Raw genomic sequence first — 24,835 nt, forward strand, 5'->3', positions numbered from 1 at the left:
ACAGCTCGGTCGCTGCTAGAATGCTAGTTAACCGCCGTGGGACCGTCGTGTCGATCCCACCGCTCGCCGAACTGGAATCGGGCCTTCCGTTGCCTGTCCTGCTACGTTTAGAGCCTGAAGTTGCTTCTAGACACGCTCGGAACGTTGACCACAGCCTGGCCCAGTTATGCATCTTTGGTGTCTCTGAAGCATGTCTGCTGCATCTCCTATGGTCTGCAGGCGAACTGGTCGACCGTCTTGTCGGTGACACGGATTTGCCAGTTATAGAGTGTGGGCTTCCTATTAAAGGCAAGGAGAGTGCCGCGGTGGAGGGCGGTGTTCGCGGCCCAGGATTTCCTTGAGAAGCGCTCGAACCAGGGTAAGCGTGCGCGCCAGTTGACATAACTCCTTGATTTCCACCCATCGGAAAAATACCACCACCGACGGATGAAGACGAAGGTGACATCGAGCTTGGATGATGGGGGTTCTGCTGGTGCCGCCCTAGACTCCTTCCGGGTGTGTAAGGCACGGGCGTCTGAGATAGAGGGTTGAGAATTGAATTAAGCTGCCGATTAGTCGTCAGGTAGCTGCGAGGCGCCGAATTTGCTGTCGCTGACGATGGTCGACTTGACGGGGCGGGTGGAGTACTTGCATTGGTTGACGTTAGAGGCGATTGCTGCCATCGCGACGCGGACAAGGGCGCAGGTGAAGCGAATATGGTGGGGCGTGAATTGTAAGGGGAATTCGAATCAGAACCCCCAGTTGTAAGGTTTGAATGACTATCTGTCGCGGTCTGAGCCTGCACGGCGTTTGCCTGGGACAGTCGAATGTCGTTGTCTTGAATGATGATGGGCTCCAGATCGGGTTCGACGAGGAGGACCAGGCCACCCGGTCGCAGCAATCGCCCGATTTCTTGAGCAAGGCGAGGGTAGTTCCGAACCTAAGTAAAGGAATGAATAAGGTTTGTTTGAGATTAGGATTTGGACATTGCGCTGGTTTACCCCGAGATGCACACTCCGCGCGTGTATGAGATCAAACGACGCGGAAGGATAAGGCAAGAACGCGTCGTCCAGATCGCATGTTTCGAAGCTAGATATGACGTATTTCGGGCAAGGCACAGGGGTTGAAGCATCCCGATAGCACAGCCGAGCAAAGGTCGTCGAGCGAACAAGGCACAGGGAGGCAGCCAGGAGGGAGCGAACAAGGAAATAGGTCATGATCATCAGGTCCCGTTTCAGTGGCGCGTTAATTAACACACCAAGGGCCAACCGGCGAAAAAGAAAAATGGACGAAAGGCGCGGAAACGAAAGGGTTAGCGTTCCGGTCTGGTGGTAACAGACAAAAGGCGAGCTTACGTGCAATTCGGAGGAACATATCTGTTGGGACTGTGGTGAGCAATGAGGTGCGGGGATGCCGGAAGAGGCAACCTACTTGGGTTGAATAGGCGCTATGTCGATTCCAATGACCTCTGCACGGGGAAACTCGTCCGCCATATCGATAGCCCATTGGCCGCTACCGGTTCCAAGGTCGAGAACTGGAAGAATGGCTCAATAGGGTGATAAATCGAGAGAAGTAGGGGCACACGCACTACGCCGCTTCTGACCGAACTGCAGGGCCTCTTTGACGGGGCCGACGTAGTTCTTGCCTGAAAAGACGAACTGCATCATGCGGTGGTGAAGCTCTGAGCGTTTGACCTCGTCGTCGTCGACGGGGAGAGGGTATGTGGAGGAGACAGAAGACATTCTGCGGCCATGGTAGTCGCGAAAGAAGTCGTCGAGAGGGACGTCTTGTTGAGGTTGGGCAGATTGTGTCGGAAACATGAATACTGGGCAACAACGGGTCGATGTGACAGGAAGGGCATGATCTTATATTGAAAAGAGAAACTGGTAAAGCGCCTGTTAGTTGTTGTAGACTAACAAGTTCAAGTAACCGAAGAGAATAAATCGGATTGTTTCCACGTGAGACACAATTTCTCTCATTAAACCACCACCGTCATGGACACCATCGAGCTCACCGACTTGTCACAGCGCCGACAGCCTACCCAACAACGGACACAACAACGATCAGACTTGGACACCAATACATTCATTCAGGCTGCCGTTCTTGCAGCCCTGGGCCTGCTTCTAGCGTTGTTTCCAGGTTTCGTCCAGTACCTTGCTGCAGAACGTGGGAGTGACACCAATTCACACCTCGAGCGCTTCCTCTCACTCCACTTTGGGATCTACCTGTTGGCATTCGCTGTTTCTTTGCTATTGAACGTATGTCGAATAGTAATAATGTACAAAACTGACGTGCTGAATATCCGGCTAGACAAAGGCACATCCATTGCTCGTGCCACTGACCGTGGCGTCATCATTATCCACCTTCCTGGCCTACAACACAAACCCTCCCCATTCTTTCGCAACTACATTCTTCCTCGCGAATCTCATACTAGCTGGGTCCGGTTGGATAATGATACTCTTCCCCACTGAGGACCTGTCCAAGACGACTGGCGCAGACAAACGAACGTCTGCCTTCATATTCGGTAACAAGTCCGCAGCGTCCCGCATTAAGAAGGCATGGAGGAGGGAGACAGAGTCCAGGTGATGGATAAGTTTCAAGGTCGTTCCCATTATCGGCCACCCATCCCGCCCATCATCTTTCCAAACATATCCGCCATGTTAGGCATGCCGCCCAGTCCCCCCAATCCTCCGAGACCACCCAATCCACCCAATCCCCCTAGCCCTCCGCCACCCATTTGTGCCATCATTCCTGTAACATATCAGCCATCTGTTACATGTACACGAAGCAGTTTGCTTACTTTGCATTTCCTCGATATCGAACTGATCGCCTCCTTGTCCCTGCATCATGGCTTTCATCATCTCCTGCATACCGCCACCACTGCGAAGCTGTCTCTGCATCTGCTGCAACATACCGGGCGGCATCGCACGCTGCATTGCTTGAATCTGCTGTGGCGTAGGCATGCCATTAAGTCCACGTCCTTTACCACCAGCAGCCTGCTGCATCTTCTGCATCGCACTTAGCCAGCCGTTCTTGCCGCCAGCCTGTTTCGCCATATTCGCCATCATCCGGTACTGACATAGCAGTTCCTCCACTTCCCGAACGCTAGTACCACTGCCCTTCGCCACGCGGGTGACCCTCCAAGTGAGGCCGGTTGGTTTGCCGTCCTTTCCTGTGAGTAGAAATGGTGACCCATCGGAATCCAGTTCGCTTGCGGTCATGCTGTCCGTGATGTAAATCATCCTCTTCATCCTCATACTGCCTTCTTCGTCCGATCCTTGCAGCAACTCCTGCGGCAATCCGGGGATCATGCTCGCAATCTTGCTTATCGGACCCATGTTCATCACGTTCTGTATTTGTTCGCGCCAGTCTCGGATCGAAAGCTTTCCCTCTTCGAGTTTCTTCGCCATTTCTTTCTGTTTGTCAGGGTTCTGTGTCGCCAGATCTTGCATGTGTTCCATGAGTCCCTGAACATCGCCAAGTCCGAGTAGTTTTGAAATGAAAGGTTGAGGAGAGAACCTGTCAAGATCGTGTAGATGTTCTCCTACACCCAGGAAGATGATTGGTGTTTTGGTGGCCGCCACAGCCGAGATAGCTCCTCCTCCTTTGGCATGACCATCCATCTTGGTGACAATGATCGCGCCAAAGTCTGCCGATTCCTTGAAGGCCTTCGCCTGTCCTTCCGCAGCTTGACCAATACTCGCATCCAAAACGAGCACCGTCATGTCTGGCTTCACCGCCTCGCTGATCTCTATCATCTCTCCAAACAGCTCCCTCTCCTGTTTATGCCGCCCACTGGTATCCACGATCACCACCTCGAACCTCTCCTTCTTAAACTTCTGGACACCTTGTTGGGCGATAGAGACCGGGTTGGTTTCGGTGTAGCTACCAAAGTAAGCAATTTTGGCTTTGGTACATGATTGGCGAGTTTGGTCGAAGGCACCAGCACGGAAAGTGTCCGCGCAAACGATGGCGGATTTGAATCCACGTTTCTGGTAGTAGGCGGCGAGCTTGGTACATGTCGTGGTTTTGCCGTTACCCTGTAGACCGACGGCCATGATGACGTTGGTGCGACCCTTGACGGGTTTGTAGGGTTCGACACCCGGGTCTACCAAGGCTACGAGTTCATCGAAGACAGCCTGTGGAGTCGATTTAGTGACGACTGAATATTGGGTAGTTCGATAAATGAGTACCTTCTGGATCAAATGCTTCTTGTTGCTCGGTTCCTTCTTCTCGCCCTGGCCGTCGAGAGCAGCCTTTACTTTGGCCTTGACCTTTTGCCTCAGCGATGCAACGAGTTTGACGTTGACATCGGACTCCAGCAGAGCAGCGGTGATTTCTTTGAGAGTCGCATCGAGGACCTGTGTGTGCCGTTTAGGCCCAGAATCTTGAATAGAAGTAGGTTTATTACCTTCTCATCGATTACTGGCGCCCTGTTGAGTGAAGAAAGTGCTGAATTGAGTTTTCGACCTAGATCTGCTAAAACCATAGTGAGGGTCCTGGGGGAGCAGAGTCAAGACGAGGATGATCGCAACTTCCTAATGCGGAGGGCGCTCGTGTCCCTTTGCCGTTTGGGGGTTTGCCCCTTTCTCCACGACCATCACAGCTTCAGTTTTCAATATGCACCCGAGCGAAGCAAGCCATGATTCAGAGGACGACGAATACGACCTTGAAGTTGAGGACGACGGTGTAGGTGGTAGCGAGGCCGGGGATTACGATCCTACTGGAGGTGCAGGGGATAACGGGACGGACGGAGACGATGTACGCATGTGTTCTTCTTTGGTCTACCAATTGACGTTATCAATGATTTAGGACTCGAACACAGACGATTCGGATGACTCGGACGACGATGAAGATGAAGGAGAGGATAATGACAACGACAATGACAACGATAACGACAACGACATGGTAGACGACAATGCAGAGGAAGAGGACGAAGAAGCCGACAGGCTTCAGCAAGAGTTGCAGGAAGCTATGGACATTGACGCCGAACTTTCAGAGCTTCACGAACTGGAGAAGTCTGCTGCAGAGGCACCTGAAATTAGCACGAACGATGAAGAACTGGCTCTCGAGGACGACTTGTTTGGCGACGACCAAGAGGAGCCTCCGCAGCTTGGACAGGCGCGCGGAATATCGCCTGGGACAAGCGCGCCCCCACCTTTGGATATTCCCTTGCTCAATGCAGAAGACGACAGAGATGCGTCTATGCAACCGCTTTCTTCACCGCCCCAACCACAGTCACCGACCTCTGTGACAATGGGCTCACCAGCACGTCGACGGCGTTCACCATCGCCCGAAACGCGCCATAGGCGTTCTTTGATCTTTGCTCCCATTGGAAGCAACCTCTCTACCTCTTCTCTCGCCTTAAATGGAACGGCGCCTCCACCCTCAGATCCAGTCAACGCGTCGCCGCGAACTCCACGGTCATATGCCGTCGAGGCCATCTGCGCGCTCCCACATCCAGTCCCAACCAACGCCTTGGCCTCGTCCCAGTGCATGACCCATTTCATAACAGGGTCAGACGACGGCTATATCAGAAGCTATGATATATTTGCTGCGGTGAATGGCAAAACGTTTTTGACCCAGCCTCAAAGGCAGCACGCGGGCGTGGTGGAAGGACTGTTCAAGAGCGGCCAGATACGATGTTGGTGGGAAAACCCCGCGATTGGAGAGAGCCAGAGACGGTTGGGATTGCTCTCCAACTTGGCCATGCCTCAATCGGGTCCGTTTATCTCGACCTTTGGAGACGATTCAGATGGGCTCGCACCTGTATATAGCCTACTGATGCACTCTGACGGCCTGTGGGCACTCGCCGGTAGCGACGTGAGTCTTCTTCCTTTTCTGAAGTAAATTTCTGAGACGACTGCTGACTCCCTTACCAGTCTGGTCATATTAACTTGTTCACAGTGCGACATGAGCCTGGACGTCTCATCCATACCATGGACAAGCATCGCGGACCTGTCTCGGCCATGGCGATGGATTATGACGAAAAAAGTTTCTTCAGTGCAGGCTGGGATGGTGAAGCTCTGGTAAGGTTTATTATTAGGTTTTCAAGATACATTACTCAGCTTGATATTAGCAATGGGACCTCAATACAGGCAAGAACGTTCGTAATTTCATCGCGCATGGAGCGCAGCTCGCTGCCATTGCTGTCCGTCCAGATTATTCCGGCCCTTACGTTGACCCCTCCCCTCCTGCTGCCGTCGTATATAGACGAAAGGATCGCAAGAAAGAGAGACGGGACAAGGAAGATGAGGAATTCGACGGAGATTCGAACCCTATCTTGGCTGCAAAGATGGAAGACCCGATTACCGCTGCGACACACACAAGAGGACCTGTAGACGTATCCATGGGTGATGCAACCGGATCAATGTCATTGCTTGGGGGATCTCCCTCCAAACATGACAGTCAAACACCCGTTCCTCAGGAATCGTCTTCGAATCCAACAGAGCCCGATGCCATGGACGGCCAAGGTGACGACGCCGACAACAAATCCGACGACTCCTTTGATCCTCTATTCGACGAGGAAGGGGACGATGGGGACGGGGAAGGCAACCCAACACCGCCGCAACCTGCAGAACCATCGAATTCACCACCAGCGCAGCAGCAACTTGCTAAAGGTTCTAACCCGTATTCCAATATCACCTTTACTGCCCCTCTCAACCCCGCCACTAATCCGCCTGGCAATGTGAATGCAGCCAAACCCGTCGTTCCTGGCGCACCCCAGTCCCATTTTGTCACGTTCAATCTTGGCCCATCTGCACCGCAAGGAAACCAACAACAATCGGGCGTGCAGTCATATTTCCATGCGATCCCCCCTGCAGCACAACCAGCACCTCCGCCTCAAGGAGGCCAACAATTCCAATTCCAACTGGCAAAGCCGTCCGGGGCTTCCAAAGCTGGATCTGTCTCACCGTCGAAAGCACAACAACAACAGCAATCTCAACCACCACCACTGCCCCCTCCTCCACCGCAACCGCAGCCACCGCGCGCTGCCTCCGTCAAGCCTTCGAGACCCGCTACGCAGGCTCCGTCGTCTTCCATCGGAGGAGGTATCGCGGCTCCCAAGAATGCGCCTCCTCTCTTGGAGCCGGCAGGGTATCAAAATTTTTCCAGCGATTTACTCATGACTGCCTTCGTTGACGGGCAAGTGATACTCTGGGATCGACGTGTGTCGAGCCCAGGAAGAGGGGTCGGACGACTCTGGATGAGCGAGAAGACTCCGCCATGGTGTCTCAGCGTAAGCTTCCTCACCTAGATGCATCTATGAAAGCTAACATTTCGTTGCCCTCAAGGCGTGTTGGTCATGGGACGGAGGTCAGATATACGCTGGTCGGCGAAATGGAACAATTGATGTCTGGGATGTCCGGTTGATGGGCAGGTCAGGGCCTGACAACATCCCTCGGCTATTGAAGACAATCCGAAATCCACCAAGTTCAGGCGTCGTTTCTTGCGTGGTACCATTCCCTGATTGTCGACACATTGCTTGGTGAGTACTAGTCGTTGAGGGTTTTGTTCATGCAATAGGCTAACTTTGGCTTGTAGCGCCTCTGTGGATAATATTCGTCTTTGGAACGTTGCCGAAGCAGCTGGGGAAGACTCTTCAATGTCCCGTTCTTCGCGAGGCGGTGTATTATTCAAGATCATTCCGGGACACCATGGAGGCTACATTTCGCAAATGCGTAAGTGCAAACCGTAGTCTCAGAAAGCCTCGACCTAACGAGATCGCCAGTTGTCGACCCAGGAGCCAGATTTATGATAACAGCGAGCAGCAATCGAGGATGGCACGGCGACTCGACAAGAACCGTCTTCGTCCATGACATCAAACAGTTGTTCTGATACCAGCCATTCTTCTCAGCCCATCTACTTTATTACCTAGTCGACCGTAATCTACTATCGCATTCAGAAATGTAGAATCTAATGTACACAGTGCCATTGCCGAAACTGACATAGATAAAACGTCACACAAGAGAACAACAAACGAAATTAGAAAAAATAGACGTGCCAGGTGAGCAACAAATTACAAGACGACAAGAGAAAGTAATTAAATGAACACTACCAGCCTCCTTGCCCCCAACCAGAACCAGGGTTATTTTGCTGTACATGCATCGGAGGACGAGGAGGTCCCTGGCCGCCAGGTGGCGGCATGTTGGGGTGGGGTCGGTGGCTCGGAGTCTGGTACCCGTAAGTGCTGGAACCATATGGAGGTTGGGGTACCATGGGGTTGTGCCCATACGGGTTGGGCGTTCGGCCAACATGTCGTACAGATGCATGGCCAGGAGTGGCAGCGCCAATAGGTCGGGCTGGTGTTCTACCATGTCCCGCACCAAAGGGGGTTTTCCCGCCATTTTGTGCTTGGGCTGCCCGAGTTTGCGATTCGTGAAGATGGCGAACTTTGAAGGCATCGCACAACTCGGAGACACCGACAGCGGAAGCATCGAATAGATAGTATGCTTCAGGAGTAACCCGGATTGGCTGAAGTGGCGATTAGGTTTGTAATCATACTCTACGGTCAAAAGATAACATACCCAGGTTTGCACAGTCGAGTTTTTGTTGGCGAGGAAGCAGAGGCTGAAGTTGCCTGGCTTCTTGCGATTGAGTGTGAAACCGTACATGCTCTTCATAGGATTTGCAGCGAGGAAGTTCTTGAGGAATAGGTCTAGCGTCAAAAGGTCAGCAACATCGCCAAAAGAGGAGCAATTTAACGCAACATACGCAAGTCTTCTTCTGTCCCAGGTTTGAATTTCTCGTGGTTCATCAAATCTTCCACACGACGTGCCATTGCCTGGACATGGTTGACGATGAGCTCGTCCAAGTCCGCATATACGTGGTTGTCGTCGACATAGAGCTGCCCTCCCGCTGTCTGGCCCGTGGGATCTGGGTTCTTCTCGACGACATCTGCAAAGAATCGGTGAGATGGAGGCTCCAAACGGAGAAAAGCATACTGCCCACCAATGTGTTGGTAAAGACCAGTGTCCACTTTCCAAGTAACAGCCAAATGGTCGTTGCCCCTCGATGAAGGGCGGATGACGACGTCGCCGCGCTGCTGCTTCTCAAGATACGCCTCGGCCTGCGCGTAATTGAAGTTGTGGAAGTTGGGATGCTTGATAACCCTGCGGGACCTATCCGTCTGCTGACGTTTCTTGCGTTCGAGAGCGTCCTTGTCCTTGTCGTGCTGAGCTTGATTCCAATGCTCGTCATGAGCGACCCGCCTGAAGGCTTGGTCTCCGTCCTGGACCTCCCTGTTACGCGTTGATAGCTCGACGAACAACGTCTCTTTGTTGTCTTCCTCGATTCTGCAGTCGATGATAACGCCGGTGACGGTCTGACCCTTCTTAACAAGCTTGTTGGGATTATCGGGCTTGTCTGCGATGTATTGAGCATTGATAGTTGCCTCGATGCCAGAATCCAGTCGGACATTGACGAAGCCGCTGTTGATTCTGTTGACGACAGCGGACACAATGACACCAACACGCAAAGTGCGGGGGGTTTCGCCACTAAGCATGGTAATGATTTCCCATCCCTCCGGGAACCGGAACAATCTTCGCTGATCAGCAAAGGGATGGAGGAGCTCATTCCGGATGAGGCTGAGTGTATGCCGCTTCTGGTCTTGATTGGCCTCGTATAAGCTGATTGCGAACTCGTCCAAGTTCAATTCCATGAGCTTCTTCTCCCTCTCTCGGTCCACCATGATTAAGTTGACAACATGCGACGGGTGTTCGTCGTGGATATCCTCTTCATCCAATTCCAATGCGTCGGTCGCCATTTTGCGTGCTAACTCATAGTCCTCGGGGTGTATCCTGGTGTCATCCAATGGGTCTGGGGCGTTGTCATCGTCGTGTCGGTGTTTATCAAGTCGCGCTTCGCCTTTGTACTGAGTGATACGCAGGAAGCCTGCCGCGTTGAGGAAGATCTTGGTGGTCAACACACCAGCCTTGATGAATTGTTCCCGGTTGACGAGATTTCCTCCCTAAAGGCGGCGTCAAACATGAGTCAGAACACAGTGTAGCTTTACGTACCAACGACGCAATTTTTGCGACGAGGGCATTCGCCTTCCTTGGCCCAAGCCCACAAACGAATTGCAGGAGGTGTTGATAATATGGATCAGAGACGGACCGGTTAATGTTGACGCCCACAGCGTTGGTAACATCAACCAAGACGCGCTCTAAGGCCAACAGCAGCTTCTCTTTAGGAACCTGAGGAGAGAGTAAGTATCCGACAGTTGCCAATTTCCGAAGAGTCTCACTAAATGCTGGTCTTCTTCGTCGAAGGATATGGCTGCAACGTCTGGACCGAGGGCAGCGAACTCGTTCAGAGGACTCTGCATGTAACGGGCTAGGCCAACGCAGTACTTTGCCGTCAAGGAGAGGGAGCTGAACTCCTCAGTTGCCCGCTCACTATGTTGGTATATCCTGGCAACATCGTCGGGGACGTAGTTCACATTTATTTGGAACTCTGGTCTGATTAGAGCTCCATCTTGACTGTAAGCCTGCGCGCTCAAAACTTCCGTAATCCGCTGCTTGAGTTTGACTGTGGCCATGCTGAACCCTCCAATGACGATGATATCTGGTCGCTTTTGACCAATTAGGTCGTGAAACTCGTCCAGGTTGTCTTGATCATAGAGATTGTCGATCTTGGTCTGGGCGCGAAGACGTCCAGCAGTGTCCAGGAAAACCATAGTGATCGGATCCTTGTGAGGGTCGCCCTTGCCCCATGAGACGGCTAGCACAGACGAGGCATATTCGCCCTCGCCAAGGGAGCGACGCATATACGGAGCAACATCAACGCGCTACATATACGGTCAATAGATGACAAGGTAAGTAAACGGAAAAGCGCACCTCTCGCAATTTCTCCGCACATTTCTGTGCAAGGAAGTCCTCCACTTCATCGCGCAGCCATTCGCGAGTCCACTTGACACCAACGGCAATGAGATGTTTCTCGAGAACTTCCTGCACTACGAGGTTGCGCTCCATATTCCAAGCTTTGGCAGAATCGCTGAAGCTGTCCGAACAGATAGCATCGGACAGCCTCTTCTCAAAGGTCTGAAGGACAGCGGGAGGAAGGAAAACGGAGACAGTGACAAGATGTTCGGCTTCCGCGGTGAGAATGAGTAAGAATTGGGAGGAGGTCGTCATGTCCTTGACTCGCTTTCGGAATAGATATTTGAAGTTCTGCGAAAAAGCGTGAGTTCAATGGAGTGTTGAAGGAGATGCAAAACTGACAAAGTAAGGATGATGGTCGTCGATTTTTGCGATGCCCCGTTCTGTGGGCTCGACGGAGATGAGAGCCTCTTCCTGGAAGAGCTTTCGAATTTCCTTGCGCAGGAGAGGGTCTTTGCCGAGCTCTGTAGCCATGACCATGCGGGCACGTGCGAGGAGCGCCTCCGGAGATTGGGCCTTCACTGGGTCCGGATCGACGTATTGCTCAGCAAAGGCGATGGGATTCAACTCGGGATCTTCGACATAATGGGTGTTGACAGCCCCCATGTTGAAATAGTTCTGGACGACTTGGTGAGGCTCGATACCGAAACCCTGTTTGCCATACCGTCAGAATGATTTTTACGCCCATTATGCACCAACGTACCTCTGCCAGTTTGGAAACTATGCTCTTTTTAGCGATTTCATAGGCAGATATGCGACTTGGCATCTTAGGCTTCTTGACTTCTGGTTGTGGCTCTTCATCGTCGTGGAATCTCAATTCCGGTTGCTGCTGTTGTTCTTCCTTCCTGTCTCTGTACTTCATAGTCAACCACTCAGTGGCGTCGGCCACAAACTCGATGCTGTCAACCTGGGGTAGAAGGTCCGAGTCGAAATATTCATCGTTGACTTGAAGGCGCTCGTAAAAGGTCGTCAGCGTTTTCCGGCGTTCGAGAAGTGAGCGGTATTTTTGGCCCAGGTTCATGATGATCCAGAGTTCGGAAAGGCCCAGCAATTCAAAACGATTTTTGGGGTCGTTGGTGTCGAAGTGGGATATATAGTCACGCTTGTGGACCCAGATATAGGGAACTTCGTACTGGTCGACGAAGAGGGACTTGAGTACAAAGGTGACAGCCATCACCAAGTGGCTCTTGAGGTGTTGGTACTCGCCATCGCTGGCAAAGAACTGGTGGGTCTTCCGCAAAGGTAGCCTCTGGGTAACCCACATAGCAGCTCCCCCTAGATCATCTTCAGCCATGACTCCGTAAAGCGACAATGACGAAGATTGTGACAGGGCGGAAGAAGCAAGTTGCATGCGTTCCGGAACATCTCTTGCTCGGATGAGATCGTCGTCCTCTGTCAAGTGTCGGCGTCGAATTTCACTCGGCTCGAAAACCTTTAAATCAATCAGTTACAGTTCGGTGAGCATGCAGCAAAGATTACTCACATCCTGGTATCTCATGTCAGGCTTAAGATAATCCATCTGCTCAATGTCATCGTCAAGCTCCAACGCCCAGTTGTAATCTTCCCCATCCCCGAACACGTCGTGCAGTTCGTCCCATGCGCTGTCAAAGGGTCAATATGTAGTCGTAGCCGGTGGTTTGATTAAACGTACTTGATATCGATTCCAGCAAGCTCTGGGCGCGCTCCACGTGCTCGTCGACGACGTTCTGCGTCCTGTTTCTGAGCACGTCGCCTTTCTTCTCGTCCTTCTTGTCCCCCCGCTTCATCGTCACTGTATTCAATAAAGCTGTCTGTATCCATTCCATCGTCGTCGTCGTCGCCTCGCTTTTCATCATCCCACAAGTCATGTACCGCGGAGCTACGATTGCGACCATCGTCTCTATCGAGGTCCTCGTCTGAAGACTCAATGATAGCTCGTCGCTTGGATGAAGATGCCGCTGGCGGAGACTCGGATTCGCGACCGCGTCGTAACCGTCTGAGACGATTCTTGTGTGACGTCCCAGTGTTTTCCTCCAGTAACTCGAGATCGTCCTCTTCCAATTGTTCCTCTTCCTCGCCTATGCTTGGGTCAATCCAAGTGAATACGGAGAACAAGGAGCATACTTACGGCGACGGTGGTGCCTCTTTCGGCGTTTGCGACGGCGTCTTCTTTCACGTTCCTCCTCCTCGTCTTCCTCTTCTTCTTCCTCATCTTCGTCGACAATAAAACCCTCGCGAATTCTCCTCTCTTCCTCTTCGTCCTCTGACTCCTCCTCCGAGCTATCGTCCAGGTTCCTCATTGCAACATCGTCTGCCTCCCCTTCCCCCTCGCCGTCCTCTTCTTCGTGTGTGGTCATAGGGACATCTTCTTCCTCGTTTTGAAAATGAGTGAATTCTTCAAGTGTGGGAGAGGCCATTGGTGACCTTGGACGTCAGTGTGGAAGGTGAGAAGCCGGCGCGTTCGCTGGAACCCGAATGAAGTTTGTATGTACAGGATTTGTAAGCAACACCCTTGAGCGGAACTACGATGGCCCCCCACGGTATGCGTTTTCGAAAATGTTGTATCCCAGACCACTGCTTATTGTCTATACAAGACGACCATATTGTCTATATGAAAATGGCCCTAGAGGAAGCCGAGAAAGCGGTCCCAGTTCCAGGTGCTTTTTGCGTCGGATGCGTTCTCGTCGCGCGCCTCCTACACAAGTCTGTCGTGCTCTCCACCGGCTATTCTCGAGAACTTCCAGGAAACACACATGCAGAGGCAAATGCATTGGCCAAGGTTGCGGAAATATCACCAAAGGAATGGTCAGCGCTGTCCGAGTCATATGAAGCCTCCTCCGATCTGAGCAAGATCCTAGAATGCACGGACGTCTACACCACTCTGGAGCCTTGCTCAATCAGGACATCGGGTCTAAGCCCCTGTGCAGACGCCCTTATCAAAGCAAAGGTGCGACGATGTATCATTGGCGTCAATGAGCCCCCCGATTTCGTCAAATGTGAGGGCGCAGATCGCCTCAAGGCTGCCGGGATTGAAGTTATATGGCTCAGTGGCATGGAGGAAGATTGTCTTCGTGTAGCAAGGAAGGGACATTAATCATTACGGGCTCTAAAGGAGATTACAGCATTTTAAACATATTCTAATCCTTGTACGAAAGGGTGGTCGAAACAACGGAAGCCCATTCTTGGATGATGTCCTTCGCCTGGCCTTCAGTCATGATGTTATCCACAGCTTCAATGGACATCAAGATAGAATCCGACTCTTCGTAAACAATGATGTCCACCACCACGTCGTTCTGGCAAAGAGGGGAGACTGCCAGCCGGTCCAGAGTGGGTGTCACTGTTGGGACCGCGATCCTTGGAATGTAATACGGAGCCTGTAAAATGTTGGTCATCAATAGGTCGAAATGGAAAACGACGAGATGCCTTCTCACCTTGACAGGTTCCACCAAACCATCGCGCTTGAGCGTAACAGGGAGCTTGACGACGTTGACATTGACATTGAAAATGGGGGTCTCTCCCGACATTCCAGTCCACTTGGAAATATTGACCAGGTCGCTATGCTCGATAACTGGCTGTGACAGCCTCTCCGAGAGATCAACTTGGATGCGCTTCGTGACCTCCACCAGCGACCCTCCCACCTTCACATGAATAGGGAGCACGTTGACACAAGGAACCGCAAGACGCTCGATGCCGTCGATGTGCCCGGAACGACTGACTTGCCAAACTCCGAACGTCGAGGCCGAGGTGCGGGAGCGGTTGGCCTGGACCTGCGCCCAAGCGGCGAGCAAGACCGTCTGCAAAGTGACCCCCAGTTTTCTCGCCTGCTCTTCGTACCGGGAGACATTCGTCAAAGCCCCCGGAACCATGATTAACTGAGGCTGTCCTGTTGGGGTGGCTAAAGGCCCTTGTACCTCGTTCAACAATGAAGGGAGGAGCGAAGGTTTGAACGATGGAGACAGTGCCTTCTCCCAGAACCTCCGTTGTACGCTAAGGCGCTCTTCGTTGGGATCGAAAAGAGACGTGAATGCCCGGAGATCGGTAACGGCCCAAGGTTCTTGATCGTAATAGATAGAGGAGAGATCGTTCAGAAGGACTTGCATGCTCCATGCATCGTATTGGAAGTGGTGAATATGGAAGATGAAATAGGACTGCTTGTCCGACCGGAAAAGAGCCGCTCGAACAGGGGGGCGGGAAATCGGGACAGGGTCAGAAACCATCTCCTTCATCTTCCCGAGGAGACGCCGATAGAAGACAGCGTCGTCGACCACTATTTCAGCCCAGTGATCAAACTTGAAGTCCTTGGAGAAGGTCACGATTCGAGGTTCGGTGCCACCTGGGGCAGTGGCAAAGGTGGACCGCATTAGTTCATGGCGCCGGATAAACATATGCCAGGCGTTTTTGAACCTTGCGTGATCGACGTCGTCCGGGAGCTTGAAGGTAAAGAGGTACTGGAACAGAGATCCGTTCGTCCGTTGCCAACCACCAATGGCCCATTTCATGCCAGCTGTGGTGACCGAGATGTTCTCGATGTATTTGGCGTCGTCTGCGAACCGGCGCGCGATGCTGTCCTTCTCCTCGCTGGAGAGGGGTTTGAAGACTCCATCAGAGACCTGTGTCGACTTGGCGGTCGCCTTGATCTCGGTGGCTTGCAAAACCAGATCCTTCACAGTGCTGGAGTTCAAGATCTGGGTTGCAGTCAGACGAAGGCCAGATCGCCTGCACTTTCCAGATATCTGGATGGCAGTTATGGAATCGATACCCAAGGCTGGGAGAGGAGTGTCGAAGGTTACTTCCGCGTCAGGGGCGAAGTCGCGGATCGCTGACAACAGAACTGGGTGAATGATTCCCGCTTGAACCGTCGCTGGTGCTGGAGCGACCACGGTGGTGGGAGTAGGATCCGTGTTGGAAGGTGATGGGACAGAGAAGGTACGACCAATGCGTTCTTTGGGATTGGCGACAAATTGCTGAACCGTATTGGATAGAGTGTCCATGAAATTTAAGAGACCTGCTTTGTCCAAGACGTTGGATTGGCAGGCACAACGCACCGAGAAGCCATCTTTGTTCTGCTCGATCTCTACATGGAGTGGATACTGGCCAATAGGTTTCAGTACACCTCGCGCTGTGACAGTGAAGCCATGTGGACACACCTGTATATGGATGTCTTCGTGTTCCTCGATATCGAGACTCCAGATGGCGGCTTGGGGAGGAGGGGCCAAAGGCTGGAATGTGAATAAGCAGTCCCAAATTCTGTCCACCATGAGTGCCTTCTGGATTGACCTCAACGACGCTTGTTGCCATGACGCCGCCTCCATATTGAAGCGATGAATGGACTGAAGCAGGGCGTCGACTGAATCATGGTCTGAGATGTGAACCCGACAAGGAATAGTGTTCTGGCAGCAAGGTCAGTGGAATCGACTTCCTAATGGATAAAAAACCTACCAAGATGGGTCCGACCACCTCTTCGGTTCCACGTCCAACTCTGCCAGATACAACGTTGCCGAAGACGACGTCCGCAGATCGAGTCAGTATAGCGAGAGATTGTGCCAATGCCCCTTGAAGAAGGCATTGCAGTGTGACCTCCGTCTCTGTCAGAAGCCTCTTCAGATCGACATCTTTGACTTCAACTTGTCGGATCGAAATGTGGTAGGGGTCAGAGCTCGGGAGCGAGTGAAGGGGAAGGAGGGTGCGTTCGAGGTTCTGCAGCTGTTTCTCCCAAAATGCAGTGCCTTCACCTCTTGACGGAAGAAGTCGGGAAGTAGATCGGCAAACTGGACGGGGTACGAGATTGACTCGCCGCGATAGATGCGTTGTACGACGTCGAGCAAAGAATTTACGGAACCCCCGTCGTAGAGTGCATGGTGCATCACCAATGCGAGCACGGAGGGTCCCTTAAGGGGCGTGAAAACGCGAAGCCAAAAGGGTGGTGTGGAGAAGGCAAATTCGTCCGTGCATTCAATGCTCTCGACGAATGATTTCACAGCGGAGGTGACATTGACGAAACCCTCGAGATTCTGGATAGACCATTTCAACTCGTTGAACGAGTGAATGACTTGAACCCATGTTCCGTTGTCTGGAATGAAGTGGAAAGAGGTCCGCAGAATGTCAATCTTCTCTGCTGCAGCTTCCCAAGCCGACTTCAGGCGTTGCACGTCGACACCCGGGGATAAGGTCAAGGGGAATGCATGGACATACAGACGACCATCCGATCCGACAGTCTGCGACACCAAAGGTGAGTGAAGCGTCATCAAGATGACGCAGGTACGTACCTGTGAAAGCATTCCTGATTGTAACGCCGTGGAAGGGATGATTTTCACTTCGTCCTCCGGCGAGAGTTGCACCTCGGACTTCGAGATGTACCCTTCTACTTGTCGGACAAGCTGAGCGTAATGTTCGTATGGTTCTTCCTTCTTCTGCTTGTTGTTGCTGACAACCCGAGCCAAGCGCTTCAGAGTCGACGCCCGAAGGATTTCAGTCGAACTGACGTCGTAGCCCAATGCGCGGATACGCTTCGCCAATCCGACTGCCTTGATCGAGTCGAGGCCAAGAGAGATGAACGACACGCGGTTCGTTAGAATGGCTGTAGGAATTTCCAAAAAGTCGCAGATGGTTTGTTGAAGGTCGGCGACGACGACTGGGTCGAGAAGGACTTGAGCAGAAGGATCTTCGTCGTCATTGACCTTGCGAACTGGTTCCGGTGAACGGCGACTGGGAAGCGGCAGTTCTTCGCCCTTGTCTAATGTAAGCGTGACTTTCTCAAATCCGTGCAAAAGATCTGCGACATGGTCTTGAGTGATCAGACCGTCCAGCCAAGCAGCACGGACGATCAAAGTGTCATCATGAACATTGACCACTGCTTCTACGGAAAGGGCGTACTAAAACACGCTCAGTACGGTCGGTGGGTTGGTAGTAGTGATTTAGAACATACATCGGCTGCGGGGGGCTCATAGTCACACGGGCGCCAGATTTTGCTTTCTTCCTGCTGTTGGACGGAGACCGAGAAAAGCACTTCGAAAAGCGGTTCACCAGGACGGAGCCAATTCTGCACTTTGCCCAGAGGAACATGCTCATGTTCGGTCATAGTTGAGATCCCGTTCTGAATATTGACTAGGGTCGAATTGGCGTCGCCGAGCCTGACCCGCATGGGCAATACCGTGATTGTAGGACAAAGTGCGACGTCGACATTGTCAACAGGAAGCATACGGCCTGACCGGATGACCTGGAACTCGATATCAATATCCACGAATACGATTTTTATTCGAAGAATGTCACTCACCCCAAAAGCAACATCGTTGGAGTCGTAAAGACGCGACCCGATCAAATAGGCGAAGGTGAACGACAGAAGGGCTTGAAGAGTGACTTGTTTTTTGTTGGCGACCTCTCTGATGACGGAGAGCTTTTGAGTGAAATGAACGGATAGATATTTGACGGAAGAGGCCAAGGCGTTCGAGCCCTGCCTGAAAGCGGGGCGAGGCCACTCGAACTCGCGGAAAGAATCTCTCCAGAATTGCTGTGCCAGTGCGAGGTCATGTTTGGAGATCTCCGCCAATATAGCGCGCAGGGAGGCCTTCTGAACACGTTCCAGGCCAAGGTAGCTGTTCTCGACGTCTCTCAGTAGAACCGGAAGGGAGGTTCCATCGTACAAGGCATGATGGATAGACAACACGAGGACATTGAAGCCGGTGCACCTGAAATAAGCAAGTCGGAAAGGTGGGATCGAGGAAAGGTTTCGGTTTATGTCCTTGGTAATTTCACCAGCGAAACGGGAATAGAAGCGCGCTCTGAACTCTTCCACGGTTTTCACGGACAAACTTCGATCCGACCAAGAGTTGGGAAGATTGAAAGATTTGAAAACGACCTGCCAGACGGAGCGATCAACGTAGAATACAGTCCTGTTGAAAACATTTTGTTAGCCCTGGCTAAGGCGCTTGGTAAATGACGCTTACCTGAGGATAGGATGGGCAGCGATAACCGATTCCCAAGACCTTTGCAGTTGCGACATGGATGTCCCAGAGTCCAGATGGAGGATAACGTGTTGCACATATAGGCTTGTGTCCTCGACCGAACGGGCCAACACTCCTTCTTGAACTGGGAACGGTGGAAGGATGTCCTCGATGTCATTGGAATATATTGATGATAGATGCTTGTGTGTCGCCGCGTCAATAGTTGGGAGAGGAGTACCGACCAACGAGTGGTTCATGGTAGAGACATGCACTAGTTGCGCAATATCCTGCAAGGCCGGCTTCTTCATGATCTCTGTCGCTGGAATCGCCTTGCCGAAGGTCAACTTGAGATCTGCTGCAAATCTGATGACTCCCATCGAATCAAGCCCGCACTCGAAGATGTTGAGCTCTGGGTGAGGACGCTGGGCATAAGAAGGAGCGTGGCGTTGGACGATCTCGAAAACCTCGGCCTCAAGGGGCGTGCAATCCCTCGATACTGATACATCGTCTTCTGAGGAGATGAGTGAAGCCAGCTGGGCGATGTCGAGGTTCTTGAAGAGCTCCACCAAGATTTTTGTGTCCGTTTTGCCGTTGGAGCTGAGGGGCAGCCAGTTCAATGGAATGACGTGGTTGGGTCGCATGTAACTTGCAAGCTCCTTATTACAAATCGACCGAATGGACTTGAGAAAGCCCCGTGGTGGAATAGAGAGACTGGGTCGCAACGATTTCCGAGTGGACACTGGGACGGTCGAATCCCAGGTAACAAAGGACACCAGTTGCTCACTTCCTAGCGCCGGATGCTTTGCAAGGACAGTCGTGGCGTCGAGAACCATGTCTGCAGACGGTACTTCCGCTTTGCGCACAATGGCAGAAATTCCTTCTGATTCGATGCGAACGCCGCGAACCTTGATCTGGGTGTCGATGCGTCCCAGGATTTCAAGGGTTGAGTCGGGCATCATGCCTAGACAGCATGTTAGCAAGGATCGTCATGCAAAATGGAGTTTACTCACGAACTAAATCGCCCGTGCGATAGGCCCAACGGCCTTTCTCTGGCCATTCCAAAAATACCTTCTCCGTCAAGTCCGGTCGCCCATGGTACCCTCGGCCAACTAACGGTCCTTCCACTACCAACTCTCCAACGCCTCCACGAGGAAGGATGTTGAGGTCGGCGTCAACAACCTGCGGGTCGTAAGTCATTCAGAACGAGAATTATATATTCGCAACAAGATACTCACATATCCTGATACATTGGCAAGAGGTCTGCCTATGTTGGCGCGCGGAGTGTTCGAGTCCATGTACCGGGCACAACAGCCGATGGTGACCTCACTGGGGCCATAGAAGTTGGCGAGACGGACTTGAGGATGGTTCGCCCACTTGTCGAGGATCTGTTGCAGTACGAATCAACTACATGAATCAAGAGAAATAACGCGAGACTTACTGAGTCGCTCATTTTTTCACCTCCACTGGCAATGTACCGCAAAGCCAGTCCCCCTTCGTTGTCTTTGGAAGCGTTCAACGTTGCCTCGATCAAGCTTGGGACAATCCCTAAGTGGGTGATCCCGAGCAACTTGACGTATTGCGGGAGATTCTCGAGCAATTGGGATCGAGGAGCGCTCAGTAACGGCATGCCCAGAGCCATCGGAACAATGGTTTCGGCAAGGTGCACATCGAAGGCAATGGCTGTCAGAAATGGAATGAGAGTCCAAGGCCAGTGCTAATGAATCCGAACTCACAAGCAACTGCCAGATAACGCCCTTCTCTGATATCTTTCATCCGAACGTCCGCCGCTGTGCTGCTCAATGCGATAATGGCTTGAGCAAGACCGTGATTCGTAAGGAGACAGCCCTTGGGGTTCCCGGTGGTACCTATGGGAATCGCCCAATGAACAAATGCCTTGATTAACGGAAGAAGGAAAGACCTCACCTGAGGTATACAACATGTACCCGAGGCCTTCTGGTGTGGCAATGTTAAAGGTACCGCCGTCTTGTTCATCAATGGCATTAGCGACTTCAGGTTCATCGACGTAGATAGTGCTCGAGCCGAACAAATCTTGGGAGGATAATTCCGAAGTAGTAAGGACAAATTTGGCTCCAGAGTCCCGCGCAATATAAGCTTTCCTCTCATCTGGAAGCTCGGGGTCGATCTAATAATCCGTGTCAGTACGAAGCCCAGATCATACGGATTTGTACTCACAGGAACATAACAACCACCTGCACGCATGATGCCAAAGAAGGCTGCGTGGAAGATAAGGTCGCGACTTAGACAGACAGCCACACGATCTTCTGGAGCAAGCCCGCGTGTCACTAGCCATCGCCCAAGCTGAGACGCCTTCCGGTCAAGCTCTTCATACGTCGAAGTCTCAGAAGGGAGATTTGAATCGTCAATTGAAAGTTCGGGAAACCATCGCACAGCGATGTCGTGCGGGTTCGTTTTCGCGCGTCGTTCAAGATACTCTGTGGCAAATTTGACGAGCGGGATATGCGGATATGCATTTGAAATGTCTTCCTCTGGGAGTCGGTCGTAAACTGACGTCAAGTGCGATGGGAAAGTCGGATTGGAAGAGACCGGTGTCTTTGGGTTGGCCCCCGCATGATGATAAAGGGAGATAATTTGGGACAAAAGTTGGTCGTTGATAGAGGGGTGTAGGAGACTTTTCGGTGCTGATAGCGTCAAACTGGACTTCTTCGCGTCGAAGATGAATACTGCCGGGAAGTCGGAAAAGTAACTCGGTTCTTCCGAGGGTGTGAATCGCACTAAAACTGGGCAAGGATTTTGCTTATCCGGAAGTTCGAATGCACGCCGAATGTCGCCCACCAAAAGCTTGCTCTTCGTTTTGCGAGTCTGGGATGCAGTCCGGGCGGCGACCTCTTGCCAGGTCTCGTTGTCAGACCAGTTTACACGGACGAAGACGTAGTCGCGTTTGTTCGGTACTTGGACAGCCAACAGAATGTCAGAGGCGCCACAATAAGCACCCAGCATTCGGGATATGGCTGCAAGAAGCAGGCTTCCTCGGGACTGAACATTGAAAGATGACAACGGTTGCGTGCTGGTGTATGGTGTCGGCGAAGGATGTCGGTCGCAGGTAAGGTCAGGCCATTCGACGATGCTATAGCCTTGGAGTAGGGGAGGGACTCCTGCTGTGTCCCGTAAGGCCATAATGGGACGGTTGCGGGATGAGGAAGGCAGGTGATGGTCAAAAGGCCTCGCAGTCAAAGATGAAGTCAGTGAAAAGGATTTGCACCCATCCTCCGGGCCCCTTGGGCCAGAAATCACGTACAAGGGACCTAGACTTTCGGGGAGGGGACCCGATGACAGCGAATTCGAGGAAAACCGGGGCCATAGATCTGGGTTACGACACGCGGACTTGTGCAAATTCCACCAGGGACATTGAAATGTCGGATGTGAGTTGACGAAGTTCGACGTGCTTGGCATGGGAGTGAACGGGAAATCTTATCAGATATGCGCCGTGATTGGTTGAGCACAGAATCATACGCTATCTGATAAGAGATTTGAACCTCGTGTTGTGCCGGCGTGTGAATGGATCTAACCTTTATGGGGTTTAAATCCTGGTAAATCTTGGACGTGTTGTCAGGCTAATCTGATTAGATCATCGGTCATCTGCTGGCCGTCTGTTATATTCCTGGAGAAATTCTTGTAACCTTACCTTCGTTTCGCCATTCGAAAAGGTACCACAATATCATGACATTTTTTAGCCGAATGGCCCCAAAGAGGGTTCCGGTCCCAGACGACGGCCATCTAGATTTTGGAGTCCAGATGCGCTGCAAGAGTATAAGTATGAAGGGCGCAATGTGACAAGCGCACTTCATACCTGGAAATTCCCCCAGCTCGCTCCCTCTTTCCCTCCCAAAGACCCCCGCCCTCCGCCTATTACTATGTCCGCTGACGACGTTGTTTATGACCTTGTCGGTTTGGGCTTCGGTCCCGCCAACATCGCCATTGGAGCAGCGTTGACCGAGAAATGGCAACAGGACCCTGTAAGCTTTCAGGCCCAGTGCCTTTGACGACGATGCTCACACACATTTTCCTCCAGACCTTCTCTATTAAAAATACTCTCTTCATTGAGAAGCATGAAGTTTTCCGATGGCACCCTGGGATGCTGCTTCCTGATGCCAAAATGCAGATTAGGTTAGTCTTCATTGAGAATGAATATGGCTAGATGGCTTACGGATGTCTTGCGCAGCTTCCTGAAGGACCTCGCTACGTTGCGAACCCCCAATTCCCCATACACCTTCCTTTCTTACCTCCACAGCGAGGATCGTCTTCTATCGTTCATCAACCGCGGGTCTACAGTCCCTTCCCGCAAAGAGTACTCCGATTACTTGGCCTGGGCTGCACAGAAGGTACAGGACAACGGAGTCAAGGTCAAATTCGGCCATGAAATCATTGCATTGGATGATGGCCCGGATGGCACCATCGAGGTTCGTTATCGCAACGTCCGAACACAAGAGGAGACTCTTATCCGTGCCCGTAAGTCTAAGTCTTCCCCCAACCTCATTCATATGGAAGTAAGTATTGACGTCTTCAAAGGGGACCTGATAATCGCACCTGGAGGAACCCCTTGCATCCCCGACTTCCTTCAACCATTCGTCAACCATCCCCGGGTGTCGCATAGCTCTTCATACGCCCTCAAGATTGGCGATATGTTTGATTCCTTGAATCACCTTTCCCGGCCTCTGAGGGTGGCAATCATTGGCTCAGGTCAATCTGCAGCCGAAGTGACAATCGACGTTCGCAATCGTCTCGCATCTATCCCATCCACCGGCCGACATGAAGTCGACATGCTCATCCGCAAAGGCTCACTCAAGCCTAGCGATGACTCGCCGTTTGCCAACGAAATTTTCGACCCTGCATGTACGTCGCCCTTGCATCTATCTTCAGATTGTTTCTGACCTCCTACTGGTAACAGCGACCGATGCCTGGTTCTCGACTGGTTCAAAGCACCTTCGGGATGCCATTCTTGCTGAGTACAAGCAAACCAACTATAGTGTCGTCAACCCCCGAACACTTGAGGCAGTAAGTGATTCTGAATGAACTGACCTCTTGTTGAACGCATCATTGACGTGTTACGCGTAGTTGTATGAAATCATCTATGGCCAACGTTTGAACGCGGCCGTCTCGCGTCGCACAAACGTAGAAGAGCCCTCCGATCCTGTCATCAACATCAAGCCATATACATCGGTGTTGTCCATCCAGACAGTCGGCAGCCAAGGCGAGCGAGTGCGGGGCGAGCTCCTCCTTTCACCAGAAGGCGCTTCGGCGTCGAAGGATGAAGGGTTCGTCATGGTCACTAAGCACATGATGACTGGTGCGGAGAGCCAGACCAATTACGACGTTATTCTTTACGCCACGGGTTACCAGCGTACTGCCTGGGTCGAACTCTTCAAGAACACCGGAATCGCCAAGCACTTTGGAATCACACCTTCGACTTCCAAAGTTGTTTTGCGCCCGTCCGCCGACCTGGTTGGAGGACGACAGCATCAGGAATTCTTCCATGACTCCTCCCCATCCACCGCAAGCAGCAGCACCGTCAGCACTCCTCCTACGTCGCCAGAGACCTCGAGGTTCTCGTCGCCGATTTCATCGCGCATCGTCTCCCAAGACTTGTACCTTTCGCGCAGTTACCAGTTGCTCCCGAAGGACGGCGAGAACACACTGCGTCCTCGTGTTTACCTTCAGGGTGTAGAGGAGGCTACCCATGGATTGAGTGACACTCTATTAAGTGTCCTCGGTGTTCGCGCGGGAGAGGTTGTCGCCGATCTTGCCAGTCGGTATCACAGTAGCGCCTAGTCACATATCGTTATTTTCGCTTTCGACATTGTACTTGTAGATTCCCGACAGTGTGTCATTAAAAGTTTTAAGTAGCTCTTATAATACCTATCTTTTTTTGCTCTTCCTGGTGCGACGGTGAAGACTTGAGAGGCGAGCTGAGAAGGTGATAATGGTGAAGTGATGGTGGAGAGACGGTCAAAGGGACCGAGAGACCCTTCTCGTGAGTTTGGTAATTTGTTCCCACATTAGTGCCAAGCGATTTTGCAG

At 52.1% G+C, this 24,835-nt stretch overlaps 8 protein-coding genes across 8 annotated transcripts; 4 read left to right on the plus strand and 4 right to left on the minus strand.

Moving 5' to 3' along the window:
* Window positions 1-1,330: 1,330 nt before the first annotated feature.
* CC1G_04204 (hypothetical protein) lies at window positions 1,331-1,721 on the minus strand (the record flags this gene model as incomplete). The annotated part of the gene is made up of 3 exons (XM_001833173.2): window positions 1,331-1,355; window positions 1,411-1,513; window positions 1,568-1,721. The coding sequence occupies 3 exons, from the start codon at window positions 1,719-1,721 to the stop codon at window positions 1,331-1,333; spliced, it is 282 nt and encodes a 93-aa protein (XP_001833225.2).
* Window positions 1,722-1,973: 252 nt separating this feature from the next.
* Window positions 1,974-2,785, plus strand: CC1G_04205 (hypothetical protein; the record flags this gene model as incomplete). Its single annotated transcript, XM_001833174.2, has 2 exons — window positions 1,974-2,237; window positions 2,290-2,785. The coding sequence occupies 2 exons, from the start codon at window positions 1,974-1,976 to the stop codon at window positions 2,563-2,565; spliced, it is 540 nt and encodes a 179-aa protein (XP_001833226.1). The 3' UTR covers window positions 2,566-2,785.
* Window positions 2,591-4,468, minus strand: CC1G_04206 (signal recognition particle protein; the record flags this gene model as incomplete). Its single annotated transcript, XM_001833175.1, has 4 exons — window positions 2,591-2,730; window positions 2,780-4,118; window positions 4,173-4,340; window positions 4,391-4,468. 4 exons carry the CDS (start codon window positions 4,466-4,468, stop codon window positions 2,591-2,593), a joined length of 1,725 nt encoding a protein of 574 aa, XP_001833227.1.
* A 131-nt stretch (window positions 4,469-4,599) lies between these two features.
* Window positions 4,600-7,237, plus strand: CC1G_04207 (hypothetical protein; the record flags this gene model as incomplete). Its single annotated transcript, XM_001833176.2, has 4 exons — window positions 4,600-4,740; window positions 4,792-5,802; window positions 5,862-6,008; window positions 6,059-7,237. The coding sequence occupies 4 exons, from the start codon at window positions 4,600-4,602 to the stop codon at window positions 7,235-7,237; spliced, it is 2,478 nt and encodes an 825-aa protein (XP_001833228.2).
* Window positions 7,238-7,910: 673 nt separating this feature from the next.
* Window positions 7,911-13,255, minus strand: CC1G_04208 (transcription elongation factor SPT6; the record flags this gene model as incomplete). The annotated part of the gene is made up of 12 exons (XM_001833177.2): window positions 7,911-8,454; window positions 8,508-8,638; window positions 8,695-8,877; window positions 8,932-9,949; window positions 9,999-10,175; window positions 10,226-10,768; window positions 10,818-11,150; window positions 11,202-11,510; window positions 11,563-12,291; window positions 12,343-12,460; window positions 12,511-12,916; window positions 12,967-13,255. 12 exons carry the CDS (start codon window positions 13,253-13,255, stop codon window positions 8,035-8,037), a joined length of 4,656 nt encoding a protein of 1,551 aa, XP_001833229.2. The 3' UTR covers window positions 7,911-8,034.
* Window positions 13,256-13,365: 110 nt separating this feature from the next.
* Window positions 13,366-13,932, plus strand: CC1G_04209 (diaminohydroxyphosphoribosylamino-pyrimidine deaminase; the record flags this gene model as incomplete). The annotated part of the gene is made up of 2 exons (XM_001833178.2): window positions 13,366-13,378; window positions 13,433-13,932. The coding sequence occupies 2 exons, from the start codon at window positions 13,366-13,368 to the stop codon at window positions 13,930-13,932; spliced, it is 513 nt and encodes a 170-aa protein (XP_001833230.2).
* A 43-nt stretch (window positions 13,933-13,975) lies between these two features.
* On the minus strand, window positions 13,976-21,934 carry CC1G_04210 (peptide synthetase; the record flags this gene model as incomplete). Its single annotated transcript, XM_001833179.2, has 15 exons — window positions 13,976-14,212; window positions 14,270-15,928; window positions 15,986-16,228; window positions 16,278-16,541; window positions 16,571-17,053; window positions 17,105-17,710; window positions 17,764-18,054; window positions 18,112-18,727; window positions 18,782-19,739; window positions 19,789-19,957; window positions 20,014-20,163; window positions 20,217-20,458; window positions 20,512-20,643; window positions 20,702-20,921; window positions 20,972-21,934. The coding sequence occupies 15 exons, from the start codon at window positions 21,932-21,934 to the stop codon at window positions 13,976-13,978; spliced, it is 7,233 nt and encodes a 2,410-aa protein (XP_001833231.2).
* Window positions 21,935-22,605: 671 nt separating this feature from the next.
* On the plus strand, window positions 22,606-24,586 carry CC1G_04211 (lysine/ornithine N-monooxygenase; the record flags this gene model as incomplete). Its single annotated transcript, XM_001833180.2, has 6 exons — window positions 22,606-22,773; window positions 22,830-22,924; window positions 22,980-23,266; window positions 23,327-23,650; window positions 23,706-23,812; window positions 23,873-24,586. The coding sequence occupies exons 1-6, from the start codon at window positions 22,672-22,674 to the stop codon at window positions 24,584-24,586; spliced, it is 1,629 nt and encodes a 542-aa protein (XP_001833232.1). The 5' UTR covers window positions 22,606-22,671.
* Window positions 24,587-24,835: the final 249 nt, after the last annotated feature.

This window comes from Coprinopsis cinerea (genome assembly GCF_000182895.1).
Source record: "Coprinopsis cinerea okayama7#130 chromosome 2 map unlocalized cont3.2, whole genome shotgun sequence".
NCBI classification, from domain to species: Eukaryota; Fungi; Basidiomycota; class Agaricomycetes; order Agaricales; family Psathyrellaceae; genus Coprinopsis; species Coprinopsis cinerea.